General features: G+C 36.3%; 1 protein-coding gene across 4 annotated transcripts in view; it reads right to left on the bottom strand.

Annotated features, from left to right (window-relative positions):
* The window catches only part of NUP153 (nucleoporin 153), a 79,826-nt gene that overhangs the window by 37,755 nt on the left and 26,997 nt on the right, over positions 1-15,074 (bottom strand). The window contains exons 6-11 of one of the 4 annotated variants that reach the window (XM_070405682.1): positions 10,332-10,448; positions 10,195-10,239; positions 10,031-10,087; positions 7,350-7,496; positions 4,208-4,257; positions 3,804-3,930 (exon numbers count right to left, since the gene is read on the bottom strand). In XM_070405682.1, coding sequence (XP_070261783.1) covers positions 3,804-3,930; positions 4,208-4,257; positions 7,350-7,496; positions 10,031-10,087; positions 10,195-10,239; positions 10,332-10,448 — 543 coding nt within the window. The remainder of the gene's footprint in view (positions 1-3,803; positions 3,931-4,207; positions 4,258-7,349; positions 7,497-10,030; positions 10,088-10,194; positions 10,240-10,331; positions 10,449-15,074) is intronic. The other 3 variants (XM_070405683.1, XM_070405685.1, XM_070405684.1) reach the window with 3 other exon arrangements.

Raw genomic sequence — 15,074 nt, 5'->3', positions numbered from 1 at the left:
TTTATAATACCTTTACATAGGTTACCTCATGTGAGGTAGAGGCCTATTATTGTAGATGAGGAAACTGAGGCACGGAGATATATGGCCTAATGTACAGCTATGAAATGGCAGACATCCTATAGACACAAGCCAAATATATTTCTTCTTCTTATCCCTATTTTAAAGAGAAAGAAGCTGATGCACAAGAAGTTAATTTGATCAAAGTCATTCATACCAGTAAGGGGCACAACTGTATCTGACATGACAATATCAAGCAATTAAATGTCCCCAAATGCAATCTTTACTTATCTATTAAAAACACAAACATACACAGGATACGCAGAAAATTTGAGGAAGCCACCCATTAGTACCTCTCTCCTCAGAAATGTGGAGACTGTAACTCCAATGTTCAGCTCAGGGCAAGAGGAGTTGGGTGAGGCATCCTGGGATGTGAAATTGGCAGTTGGCAGTTGGCCAGAATGAAGAGAGGCAGCCCAGATCAGGGAGAAGGTGATAAAGAGGTCTGGGGAGTTAGATTTTCATAAAGTTTCTAACAGTTAATATACCAGGTAGTAAGGGCTAAAGTAAAGAAATTAATTTTAACTCCCCCAAAATGTCTCAATACAGCAAAGTCACACTAAACATAAATCTACAACACAACTAAATTAAACTGCAAGTATCAACCTGAGATTTCGGCTGAATATCTTAGGAACGATATCATTAGAAGTTCACACTAAAGGGAAATAAGCAAAATTCACAAATCTGTCATTTGATAAACAACAAAGCAAACAAATAATTGTTCTCATACAGGAAGAAACTTTAAAAAGCTAAGGCCACAAATTTTACTGAGAAATATAAAAACCTGTCTAAAAAACAAATTCATGCAATATTAATCAGATATTAATTTCCTTTTTTTAATATATTTTATTTATTTTTTACAGAGAGGAAGGGAGAGGGATAGAGAGTTAGAAACATCGATGAGAAAGAAACATCGATTAGCTGCCTTCTGCACACCCCCTGCTGGGGATGTGCCCACAACCAAGGTACATGCCCTTGACCAGAATCGAACCTGGGACCCTTCAGTCCACAGGCCGACGCTCTATCCACTGAGCCAAACCGGTCAGGGCATGGCCTTTTCTTTAAATAGTAGAATACATTAATACATTCCCTCCCTCTACAACACTCCACCAGAGCAACAAGTAGACTCTAAGGGAAAAAACAGAGCCCCAACACCAGTAACTGAACCAAGGCCCCTGGCACAGATATCACAAAACAGATTATATGGCAGAAAGTCCAAACTGTCAAAAAGGTCATGATTCTGGTGAGCTGTACCTCTGGAGAGAGGCGCAAGTACAAAACTACTAAAAAGGAAAAGGGGAGATAAGGAAAAAATGAAAAAGATTTCCCAGGCTTTGCAATAGACATGAAGAAAATTAATACTATAGTACATACAACAATTTCAATCAAAGCATGATTTCACAGTCTACATAAACTGTTAGAGAATATCGCATGTTTAAAAACCTAAATATATACTCCTGAAAAAGTCATGAATCAATGAGAAAGTCACAAATGAAATTTTAATTAAAAAACAAATGACTTAATAAAATTTAAAAAAAGTAATAAACTTTCTGAGGTAGGAAAGAAAACAAGGTTATATTAATAAATATGACTTAAGAACCTAATAATAAAATTAGATAAAATAAAAAATAAAAAAAAATAAAAACAAATGACAAATGAAAGCACTATGTATCAAAACTTAAATGATCCAGCTAGGCTGAAATTCATTTATAAAAAGACTGCCCTAAGCGGTTTGGCTCAGTGGATAGAGCGACAGCCTGTGGACTGAAGGGTCCCAGGTTCGATTCCAGTCAAGGGCATGTACCTTGGTTGAGGGCACATCCCCAGTAGGGGGTATGCAGGAGGCAGCTGATCGATGTTTCTCTCTCATTGATGTTTCTAACCCTTTATTCCTCACCCTTCCTCTCTGTAAAAAAAATCAATAAAATATATTTTTAAAAAAAAAGACTGAAATGAGACCTGCATTCAACTCAAAGCAAGTAGAAAACAAATAGAGCAACCTATAGAAAAAAAAAATTTAATCAATCTTCAATCAGTCCCTCTTTTTCAAACTTTTATGTTCAGAATATATAAGGAACTCTTCCTAATAAAAGAAATAACCCAACAGAAAAAAAAATAAAGAGAAAACCCAAATGGCCAAGAAATTCACAAAAAGGTAGCTCTCCTCCTCTAGTAAACAACAAAATGCAGACTAAAGCACCAATGGCATGCCACTTCACAGCCATCACATTGGTAAAAATTTTTAAATCAACAAAATCAAGTGCTAATAAGGGTAAAGAAAAAGCAGATCTACCTACTGTCATGTGGAATGTTAAATTATAAAACTACTTTGAAGAGCAATGAGGCAACATCTAAGATATTTGAAGATGTGTATCATCCCTTATAATCCAACAATTCCATTCCTAGAAAAACAGCCTAAAGCAAATACTGCAGGTGTGCCAAGGGAGAAGTGCATTAATATTCCCCTTAGCATGTTTTAGGAATCAACCCAAATGTATCCTGCAGAATGAATTCTGGTAAATATTCACACTGGATAAACATATACTATAGTGAAATTAAATAACCTAGAGTTACCTTTCACAACACTGATAAAGTTCACAAATAATATGAAAAAGGAAAGTGAGATGAATACAAACCATATTAATCTATTTAAATAAGTTTCTTTTTTTTTTAAATAACCTTTTTTAAAAAATATATATTTTACTGATTTTTTACAGAGAGGAAGGGAGAGGGATAGAGAGTGAGAAACATCGATCAGCTGCCTCCTGCACACCCCCTACTGGGGCTGTGCCCGCAACCAAGGTACATGCCCTTGACCGGAATCGAACCTGGGACCCTTCAGTCCACAGGCCGATGATCTATCCACTGAGCCAAACCGGTTAGGGCCATTTATATAAGTTTCAAAAACTGGCAAAACCTAACCTATAATAATAAAAGCATAATATGCTAACGAGACCGATGTCCTTCCAGATAAAGTTGGGGTTGCAAGGGCCGAGCCCCTTGCACAAAATTCGTGCACAGGTAGGGTCCCTAGGCCTGGCTGGCGATCAGGGCGGATCAGTGCCTTCCAGCTGCCGGATGGGCCTCCCTTCGTTCCACGCTGCCCCCTGGTGGTCAGTGCACGTCATAGCGAGCAATTGAACTACCGAGGGGACACTTTGCATATTAGCCTTTTATATATATAGAATATTCTAAGAGTCAAATAATTTCAATTGTAATTCTTTTACTAAAAGAATTATGGCTTTTTGCCTGGCTGGTGTAGCTCAGTGGTTGAGCGTCGGCCCGTGAACCAAGAGGTCTCTGGTTGATTGCCAGTCAGGGTACATGCCCAGGTTGTCCACTCAATCCCCAATAGGGGGCGTGCAGGAGGCAGCCGATTGATGTCTCTCTTTCTCATTGATGTTTCTATCTATCCCCCTCCCTTCCTCTCTCTAAAAATCAATGAAAACATATTTTTTTAAAAAGAATTAAGGCTTTTTAATGACACTCATGAAATTTTTAGTACTATGTTAGGTTTTCTGTGTTGTCACAGTGAAGGTGGTTTAAAAAGTCTACTAGTATTATACACACACACACACAACACACACACACACACACACACACACACACACTTTGAAGGAACTGTTCCAATGACAGGTTATTTTTGTGTTGAGTTTCCTTAAACCCCACCTCTCCAGATCTCCTCTCACCACCACAATGCACAAAGCTTTCAATAAACATCAAGAGTATTAAGTATATAACCCTACCTCCCCCTCTGCAGGTTTAGTTGCCACAAAACGTGTTCTTTCTCGTCTCATCTTGCCTCCTCCACCACCTACTCCAGAAGATACACCATTGGCTGCAGACATACTGAAATTTGGGTAAGAAAAAACACTAAACAAAAAAAAAAAGAAAGAAAGAAAAAAAGAAAATCAAAACAAATGATATATTACACAGGTCAATAACTTGGTAACTAATCGAATAACCCCAAAATTAGAACTGCTAACAAATAATAAATGTACAGCTGAATTTTATTTTTAAAAGCTGACGAATACTTTGTGCATAAAGTTTCTATTTTTAACCTGTCTTAATTTTCCAAAAGGCACATAAAAATCATATACAGAACTAAAAATTTACATACAAAGAAGTTTTGCTATAAAGATGACATTACCTTTCTTGTTCTCTATTTTGTCCTGGTGTCATACTTTTTTCATATCCAGTCTAGAAAAAAGTGAAACCATATTTAAACGCTGGCATATTTAAATTTCTTTTTATTTTATTTTTTTCCATCATGCTCTTTTATCTCTCCATACCCTCTTCAACCTCCACCACCCCTACCACCCATTATCACAACACTGTTGTCCCAGTCAATGTGTTCTCTTTTTTGCTCAATCCTTCCACCATCCCTAGCCTCACCCCTACCCCCATAATTTTCTTAATGCCATCCTATCTGTGAATTTTAGTATTTTAAATCAGGAATTTGAGGTTGTTTAGTTAATGAATTCTAAAATTTACAGCTTAGAGCCAGCCTTCTGAATTGTAACTAAGCATTAGTGTGATTATATAAGCACATAAAATGTCAGAGTACAAATGTACTTTAAACAAAATGGTACTATACAAAGTTAATACACTCACCAACCACAAAATTACATTTACTTATCTCTTGTTATGACATATTAAATGTGCAAATTCATAAGGATAGTCCTTTTGAAATGATTCTCAGAATCTTACCTCTTCCCAGAAGCACATAAAATTATAACTAAATTATAAAATAATCAATCCAGATAACCATCTGAAGACTAGACTAAGACAGGGATGTCCACTTTCACTACTCTTATTCAAATAGTACTGGAAGTCCCAGCCACAACAATCAGATAAGAAGAAATAAAAGGCATCCAAATTGGAAAGTAAAACTGTCATTATTTGCAGGTGACATGATACTTCAGAGAACTCTAAAGACTCCACCAAAAAATTACTAGAACTGATAAACTAAGAAATTATAATCCCATTTACAACTGCATCAAAAAAATAAAATATTTAGGAAATTTAACCAAAGAGATAAAAGACCTGTACTCAAAAAATTATTTCATTAAAGAAATTGAAGATACAAATAAATAGATGCATATGCCATGCTCATGGAGAGGAAGAATTAACATTGTCAGAATATCCATACTACCCAAAGCAATCTAAACTATCTATCAAAATACCAATGGCGTTTTTGCACAAAACTAGAATAATAAAAGGCTCCAAAGGCCACAGTAATCTTGAGGAAAAAAGAACGAAGTTGGAGTTATCCTGCCTCCCGATATCGATATATTTACAAGGCTACTCTAATCAAAACAACAGGGTACCTATTGACATAAAAACAGATACATAGATCAATGGAACGAAATAGAGAAATCTATGCCTATATGGACAATTAATATATGATAAAGAAGGCAAGAACACAATGAGGTAAAGACAGTATTAATTAAATGGTGTTGGGAAAGTTGGATAGATACATGCAAACAAAATAAATAAATAAAACTAGATCAGCTTCTTAAACCATACATAAGAATAAACTCAAAATCGATTAAAAACTTAAATGTAAAAAAACAGACAGTAACATCTTCGACATTTCTCTTAGCAATATTTTTTCTGACATAGTTCCTCAGGAAAGGGAAACAAAAAAAAAAAAAACAAATGGAACTCTATCAAACTAAAAAGTTTTTGTACAGAAGAGGAAACTATCAACAAAACAAAAAGACAACCTACTAAATGGAAAAAGATTAATATCCAAAATTAATAAAGAACTCATACATTCAACACCAAAAACAAACAAACAACCCAATTAAAAACTGGGCAAAAGACCTGAATAGACACTTCTCCAAAGAGGACATATAGACAGCCAATAGACATGAAAAGATGCTCACCATCACTAATCATCAGAAAAATGCAAATTAAAACCACAATGGATGTCTATCATCATTAACTCAAGAAACAAGTGCTGGCCAGGCAGTGGAGAAAAGGGAACCCTCGTGCCATTAGTGGAAATGCAGACTGGTAAAGCCACTATGGAAAACAGTATAGAGGGTCCTCGAAAAATTAAAAGTGGAACTGCCTTATGACCCAGTGATTCCACTTCTAAGTATTTATCTGAAGAAACCCCAAATGCTAATTTGAAAGGATACATGTACTTCTTGGGTAATGCAGCATTACTTACAATACCCAAGATATGGAAGCAACCAAGTGCCCATCAATGGATAAGTAGATAAAATTGTGATACATATATACAATGGAATATTAATTGGGACATTAAAAAAGAATGTAATCTTACCACTTGCTACAGCATGGATGAACCTAGTGGGTATCATGCTAAGTGAAATATGTCAGAGAAAGACAAATACCATGTAATTTTACTTATATGTGAAATCTAAAAAATAAACAAATAAAATAGAAACAGACTCATAGATACAGAGCATGCTGATGGTTGCCAGAGGAGAGGGTGGTTTGGGGGACTGGATGAAGAAGGTGAAGGGATTAAGAAGTATGAATTAGTAGTTACAAAACAGTTATGAGGATGTAGAGTACAGTATAGGGAATATAGTCAATATTAAATAACTATGTATGGTGCCAGAGGGAGGGGGGACCTGAAATATCAGGGGGATTACTTTGTAAAGTACATAATGGTCTAACCACTACACTGTACACCTGAAACTAAAACAAAATAACATGAATGTAAACTGTAATTAAAACACTTGAAAGTACTTAGAAAATGCATGCCAAAGTACTCAGAGATAAACAGATGTGATGTCTAAAATTTATTTTCAGGTAGTCCAACAAACACAAAGCACACATATAAAGCAAATCCGGCAAAATTATTTAATCTAAAGCATTAGTACATACTAGTATTTACTAATAAACACTAACTTGGGATTTGATTATGGTGCCAGCCATTTTAAAGTGTTCCAATTCATAATCATCACTAATTCACAAACTATAGGTATGATCTGCAATGATAGAGTACTTATATGTCACATTATTTATTTTTTTTCTTTAATATTTTTATTTATTTCAGAGGAAGGAAGAGGGAGAGAGATAGAAACATCAATGATAAGAGAGAATCATTGATCAGCTGCTTCCTGCACGGCCCCCACTGGGGATTGAGCCTGCAACCAGGGCACGTGCCCTGACTGGAATCGAACCCGGGACCCCTCAGTCCGTAGGCCGACGCCCTAGCCCTATTCACTGAACCAAACCAGCCAGGGCACATTATTTATTCTTATTCAATTTAACCAATATTCAAAGACTAGTGAAAATAAACACATACTCACACTGTGTTTTTTATCTATTCTTTGATTAGTCTTCTTTAATTCACCAGATGGGGTCAGAGATGGTTTAAAATAAGCAGTTCGATTTGCTGCTATGGATACTGGCTTTGGGGTCATGAGCCTCTGAACTGGGGGATACTGACAGACCACCTTATAGGTAAAAAGAAATCAAAGACAAACCTTCATTTTCATACATTATCAGTGATGCATAGCAAAAAAATTATTTGACAATAGCTAATGTGACCTAGAGACTATGAGTACTTCTCAGAGAAATACCTAGTAAATGCAAACAAATACTAAGAAAACTGATAGTAAGAGAACCAAAGGTGTGTGTATGTGTGTCTCTATTTATAAATATATATAAAATTCCAAAATAATTTCAGACTAATTTATTCCAGACTTAATGACTGTTCACACATGTACACACACACAAAATAGGAACTATATTCAAAACTGTTTTACAAATCTAAGGTTTTATAGGATGAATTTCAAATATATAAACTAAAGTTGATTTTGCCACATTTCCCCCAAAATTACTATCTAAATTTTCTTCAGCTACAGATATTTTTAAATCAGCAATGAAAATATTTTAATTGATAAAAATGTGAGCAAATCTCTGTCCAAGTTAACTTTACTCTATTGTTTTTAAAAACCAAATGAAATTCTTACAATTTAAGTCTAATTAGTAAAGCATTCCAAATCTTAAAATCAACTGGCTTTATTGTCTAAGAACACAAGTATTTTTGACAACAATCTTTTGCTACACTGAACACAGTAAAAATTATGTTGGTTTAAGATAACTATAAAGTCTAGAGCAGCGGTTCTCAACCTGTGGGTCGCGACCCCTCTGGGGGTCGAATGACCCTTTCACAGGGGTCGCCTAAGACCATCGGAAAACACATACATAATTACATATTGTTTTTGTGATTAATCACTATGCTTTAATTATGTTCAATTTGTAACAATGAAATTGGGGGTCACCACAACATGAGAAACTGTATGAAAGGGTCGCGGCATTAGGAAGGTTGAGAACCACTGGTCTAGAGCATCGACTCTGTCCAAAGATTGTAATACTATAAATACAGTCCTTTCACTCAACAGCAGCTGTGAACAGCACTGAATTCCTAGGCAAAGCTTCTGTATGGTTACTACTTCTTCCCTAAATCCTCATCACAAGTGTGATCCTGCAACTCTGATTACATCTGTGAAAGATGAACTACAATATTGTATCTGTCCATTATAATTCTTAACAGCCATTAATAAGATTTTATTGGCATTACACACAACCATTAATAAAAATGTTTATTAATGAAAACTTCTATTATGGCATAAGTTTTTAAACTTACTTCTTTTTATGCAATCTGACATAAAATAGGAATCTGAGAAAAGCAGCTAATGGATTAATCCCACCACAGCAAGTAATAATGGATTCCCTCTCTTGTCTGAGGAAAAAACTCAATTTTAGCTTTCTATTCTGCATTAGAATTTTAGTAAAAATAATTATATTTTACCAGTATCTCAAATACAGTCCCCAAATTAATTCAGAAAATTATGACAATTTTAATCAATTACTTCTGAGGGAACATAGTGTTGTAGTAAATGCTTCTATAAGTAAGGACCTAGGAATCTGCTTCCCCTGAAGTTAACTAGTCACAAATATAACTAACAAAATTTACATCTTTTAAACACTCTCAAGCATTTTATTTTTTCCACAGTAATCTCCAAAACTAATTTTAACAAAAAAGAATATACTAAAAAGGGCTCTCAATATATAAGCTATATCATAATGTTTTACAGCGGTTCTCAACCTGAGGGTCACGACCCCTTTGGCAGTCGAACGACCCTTTCACAGGGGTCACCTAAGACCATCCTGCATATCAGATATTTACATTACGATTCATAACAGTAGCAACATTACAGTTATGAAGTAGCAAGGAAAACAATTTTATGGTTGGGTCACAACATGAGGAACTGTATTTAAAGGGCCAGAAGGTTGAGAACCACTGTTTTAATACCTCTGATATCTTGAAGAGTATTTTTGGCTAAATGATGAAAGATATGCCAATCTGAAATTCTATTACACACAATAGCCTTGACATAATGTCTGGTGATAAGGAAAGTTTGCAAAGATAACTATGTTCAGTGAGCACTTCAGTTCACTGAATTTATAATTGCTAAACACTTCAAGCTCTGTTCACTCCTATTTTTATTTATCAAAATGTAAAAGTTACTCATAAAGACTGCCAAGATGCTGAAGATGGAAATGCCAAATAACCAAAATTTAATGACTGAGCACATACTAAAGGATTGTGCTAAGTCCCCTACAAAAGGCAAAAATGTGCAATTTCTTAAAATCTTATTTTTCAAACACGTTTCCCATGAGTATCAACTAAATTCGTCTATTTGATAACTAAAAAATACACAAAACAAAACTGCTGATACTGCCCGGCCTGCATGGTTCAGTGGTTGAGTGTCAACCTATGAACCAGGACATCATGGTTCGATTCCCAGTCAAGGGCACATGCCCAGGTTGTGGGCTCGATCCCCAGTGTGGGGTGTGCAGGAGGCAACTGATCAATGATTTTCTCTCATCACTGATGTTTCTATCTCCTCTTCCTCTCTGAAATCAATAAAAAATAAAAGCTGCTGATACTTTACACAAATAAATGCTAAAAAAGCCTTACCTTTTCCCTTTTGGCCTGAAAATCTGTGGTAGTATCTATTCCTCTCCTATCAAGAGGCTGAAGAAATAAAATACTATTAGAATAGATGGCAAACTTTGAAAGATACTACTTTCATCAACAATATATAAAAATATATTTTTTAAGATGTTAAAAAGTCAACTTACAGAATTCATTGGAGAAGAAACAACAGATGGAATTCTTTTTGCATCCTGTTAATTTTTAAACAATAATAAAATTAAGACTTTTCATTGAACTCAAATTTGTTACACTTCTGTTTTTAATTGTGATTTTAAACATTTACCGCTAAAGGGCTTGACATCTTCTCTAAAGATTGCAATATTCGTCGAGCGGTTGAACTAGTCACACCATAGTATTCTGCATTGACTTGTTTAGCTTTCATCTGTCTTCTGAATGGTACCTATAAAGTAAAACTTATATTATTTGTTGGAACTGTAAACTCTAAACCTTTTTCAGAAAATGAGAACATTTACAAAATTGAATGGAGTCTAAAGCAAAACAGGATTAATGTAACAATTTATCTCTGAGTAATGTCGTTAATTATATATTCAAATTTTTTCTTGATGTCTTTATTGAAAATCCGTTATCTCTGCCTGAGAAATTACTTTTACAATGAAAAAAAAAAAAATGGTACTATAGCATGCATCACTCTAAAGCTTTCCCAGCTATGTTAAATGGGAAAAATGAGATAACTGGTAAAACATTCTAGCATTATCTTGATCTACTTATCCCTAATATTTTTTAAGATGTTTGTATTAATTTTAAAGAGAGAGGAAGGGAGAGGGATAGACAGAAACATCAATGAAAAACATCCACTGGCTGCCTCCTGCACATTCCCCACTGGGAGACCAAGCCTGCAATCTAGGCATGTGCCCTGACCAGGAATCGAACCAGAGACTTCATGGTTCATGGGTTGACATTCAACCACTGAGTAACACCAGCTGTGGCTGGGCTATCCCTAATATTTAAACCAAAGAACAGTAAGTTAATGACAACTGTGTTAAAATATTAGTTATTCTGGGTATTAAATAATATTTAATTATAGTAAATTCCAAGATAATTAAACAAACTCTATTACAAATTTTAAACTGAATTGTTTCTCAAATTTTAATACAATAAAAAGTTTAAATACACAAGCTATTTCTTAATAAATGATTTAACTTTCTTAAAATTGAACTTAAGGAAATAAGCTTATAAGAAGATAAGTAACCATTTTTTAATTTTATATGTTTTTATTGCTTTTTGGAGAGGAAGGGAGAGGGATATTAACATCAATGAGAGAGAAACATCATTGGTGACTGCCTCCTGCACCCCCCGCACCGGGGATTGATCCCACATCCACAACCCGGACATGTGCCCTGACTGGGAATCGAACCACAACCTCCTGGTTCCTAAGACAACGCTCAACATCTGAGCCACACCGACTGGGCACAAGTAACCTTTAATACAAAAGCAATGTTTACAAATTCCAATAGAAACACTACCTTTTATGCAATACAACTTTCCAATAACCAAGTGACTACCACAAATCAAAGTAGTTTGGCAATGGTTAATATAGAAAAGATATTATTACTACAATCAAAATATAACCCAGTTTAGCCTTAGCCGGTCTGACTCAGAGGATAAAGCGTTGGCCTGTGGACTGAAGGGTCCCAGGTTCAATTCTGGTCAAGGGCACATACCTAGGTTGCAGGCTCCATCCCTGGCCCTGGTTGGGATGCATGCAGGAGGCAACCGATCAATGTCTCTCTCTCATCACTGATGTTTTTTTATCTGTCTCCTCTTGCTTCCTCTCTGAAATCAATAAAAATATATTTAAATATATATATATATATATATATATATAACTGGGATATATATATATACATATATGGCCCAGTTTCTACAAATAGCTCATATCTGAAAAACTAAATCATCATAACTACTTTAAATAACATTTCTCTCTCAGATACCAAACATTCATGGTATTTTCAGAGTAGCTACAATAGTCTACATTAGTTTTATTAACAACTTGGTGCCCATTAGGATTGCTGTTCAGCCCAGAGGCTTTGGTGAATGTGAGGCAGCATTAAAATCCTCTAGGAAATTATGAGAATTTGTCCTGTCACTGGATTCTCCTGGCCAGGGGCCTCTCGGTGCCCTGATTCACGAAGCAATGCAATAAAATGGAAATGAATTAGAGAACCTTTAATATACCTTCTAACTCAACCCTCTAGGAAAGGAATAGCAAATAGATTCATCCCAAATGTCAAAATAAGTATTTGGAAGCCTGTACTGAGAAGGATGGTATGTCAGAACTCAGCATTAAAAAGTATAGGATTCAATATAAGAAATAGAGGAGAAAGTAGCAGGAATACACTCTTACTTGGACTACTCCATGAATCATGGGCTTGCATCATCATCTATCTTCTACTAACATGCTAACCTATCTATTTTAAATGTAAAAATGTCTTTTAAAAATTAATATAATCCTTGCCTAGCCAGAATGGCTCAGTTGGTTGAGTGTCATCCTGTGCACCAAAAAGTTGCCAGTACGACTCCAGGTCAGGGCACAAACCTGGGTTGCAGGTTCAATCCCCTTTTGGGGCACACATAGAATGCAACCAATCAATGTTTTTTGCTCATATCAATGTTTCTCTCTCTCCCCTTTCTTCTCTTTAAGTATGTCCTCAGGTGATGATTAAAAAAATAAAAATCTACACTAATAAAAGAGAAACATGCATTAAGCAATAAAACAATTAAAAAAGGGAGAGCCCTAGCTGGTTTGGCTCAGTGGATACAGCGTCGGCCTGCGAACTCAAGGGTCCCAGGTTCAATTCTGGTCAAGGGCATGTGCCTTGGTTGCGGGCATATCCCCAGTGGGGGGTGTGCAGGAGGCAGCTGATCGATGTTTCTCTCTCATCGATGTTTCTAACTCTCTATCCCTCTCCCTTCCTCTCTGTAAAAAAACAATAAAATATATTTAAAAAAAAAAAAAAAGGGGGAGAAACATGCAAATTGTGTCATTCCGCTATGCCCACCAGCCAATCAGAGTGACTATGCAAATTAACCCAACAAAGATGGCGGTTAATTTGCATACACAGGGGCGGAGTGAAGACTGAAGACTGAGGAGGCTTGGCTTCTCTGATGCAGCCAGACCAAAGGCCTGGGTCCCAGGTGCCGGCAGCCAGGGGAAGGAAGACCTATTGGGCGAATCTTCGCGCAACGGGCTTCTAGTAATAATATAATCCAGTTTAAGCTTGAGAAAATTCCTTGTGTAACTCCAAGATCCAGTTAGCACTTTCTTAAAAAACAAAATATTGCCGTTCATGTACACACTCAAAAATGACTCGTAACTTTGCTATTTATGAAAACATTCTCTAATTAGGAAAACAAGAGACTATTCTAAAGACAGTATCTTCAAATATACTTGTTTTTGTGCAATTGTGTCTGTCACAGATTGCCTACATGCTTAAAAGTATTACTCCTCCATTTTCAAAATGTCCAAATCTATAATATAAGTAGAATAACAACATATACACGAAACAGAATTTTTAAGAGCCTCAAGAAACTCCTAGGACAAAACACAGAATGGTGCAATTTACCTTAAAATAACATATTTTTAAAAGTTATCAATTTCCAAATGTTCTCTGCTAATGGGTATATGTAAATACAACTGATTTGATTTTTTTAGATTGACCTTGTATACTATAACTTTGCTAAGCCCACTTTTAAGTCTAATAACATCTTACTGTAGTTTCTTGGGATTTTTCTATGTAGACAATAAGCACATTGTCTAGGAATACAAATAAATTCATTATTTCACTTTCAATATGTATGCCTTGTATTTCTTTTTTCTTGTGTTAGCTAGGAACTGCAGTACATTTAACAGTACCAGCGACAGCAGACATCCTTGTTTTCTTTCTAATCTTAGGAGGAAAATATTCTATTTTTACAATTAGTATGATGGTAGCTGAAGAATTTCTGTAAACACCATTTTTCAGGTTGAGAAGGCTCCCATCTATTCCTAGGTATCCTGAAAAGTGTTATCATGAATGTATGTTGGATTTTGTCAAAAGCGTTTTATGCATCTGGAAATATTCATATAATTTTTATTCTTTATTTACATGGTAGATAACAATTTTCAAATGTTGAACCAACCTTGCATCATGATGAAATAGTCTTTATATATATTTGGGTTTAATTTTGCAAATATTTGTTGAGAAGGTGTGTGTGTGTCTGTAATTCATGAGAAATACTGGTCTATAGCTTTCTTATAATGTCTTCAAATTTAGTTATCAGGGTAATGTTGGCTTCATAAATGTACTGAGAAGTGTATGGAAATGTTTGTGTTTGGTAGAATTCACCAGGGAATTTATCTTGGCCTGAAGTTTTTCTTTGCTGGGAGATATTTTAACTATGAATTCAATTTATTGAATAGACTATTTAGGCAAGTTATTCTTGACTAACACCAAATAACATGAATTACTTTTATACTAGAGGCCCAGTGCACAAAAATTTGTGCACTCAGGGTGGGTCCCTCAGCCCAGCCTATGCCCTCTTGCAGTCTGGGACCCCTCGGAGCATGTTCACCTGCTGGCTTAGGCCCGCTCCCTGGGGGATCGGGCCCAAGTTGGCAGTCAGACATCCCTCTGGCAGCCCGGCACCCTCGAGGGATGTCCACTTGCCAGCAGGGAGCAGGCCTAAGCTGCAGTCAGACATCCTTAGCACTGCTGAGGAGGCGGGAGAGGCTCCCACCACCGCTGCTGTGCTGGCAGCCGTCAGCCTGGCTTGTGGCTGAGCAGAGCTCCCCCATGTGGGAGTGCACTGACCACCAGGGGACAGCTCCCCGCTGGTGGTCAGTGTGTGTCATAATGACCAGTCATTCCCAGTCATTCTGCTGTTAGGGTCAGTTTGCATATTACCCTTTTATTATATAGGATAGAGGCCTGGTGCATGGGAGGGGGCCGGCTGGTTTGCCCTGAAGGGTGTCCCAGATCAGGGTGGGGGTCCCGCTGGGGTGCCTGGCCAGCCTGGGTGAGGGGCT

Source organism: Myotis yumanensis, unplaced genomic scaffold, assembly GCF_028538775.1.
Source record: "Myotis yumanensis isolate MYYU_CA2020_CCGP unplaced genomic scaffold, mMyoYum1.0.hap1 SCAF_2, whole genome shotgun sequence".
Classification (NCBI taxonomy): domain Eukaryota; kingdom Metazoa; phylum Chordata; class Mammalia; order Chiroptera; family Vespertilionidae; genus Myotis; species Myotis yumanensis.
Note: the sequence above shows the minus strand (reverse complement) of the source record. Positions and strands in the feature narration are given on the sequence as shown.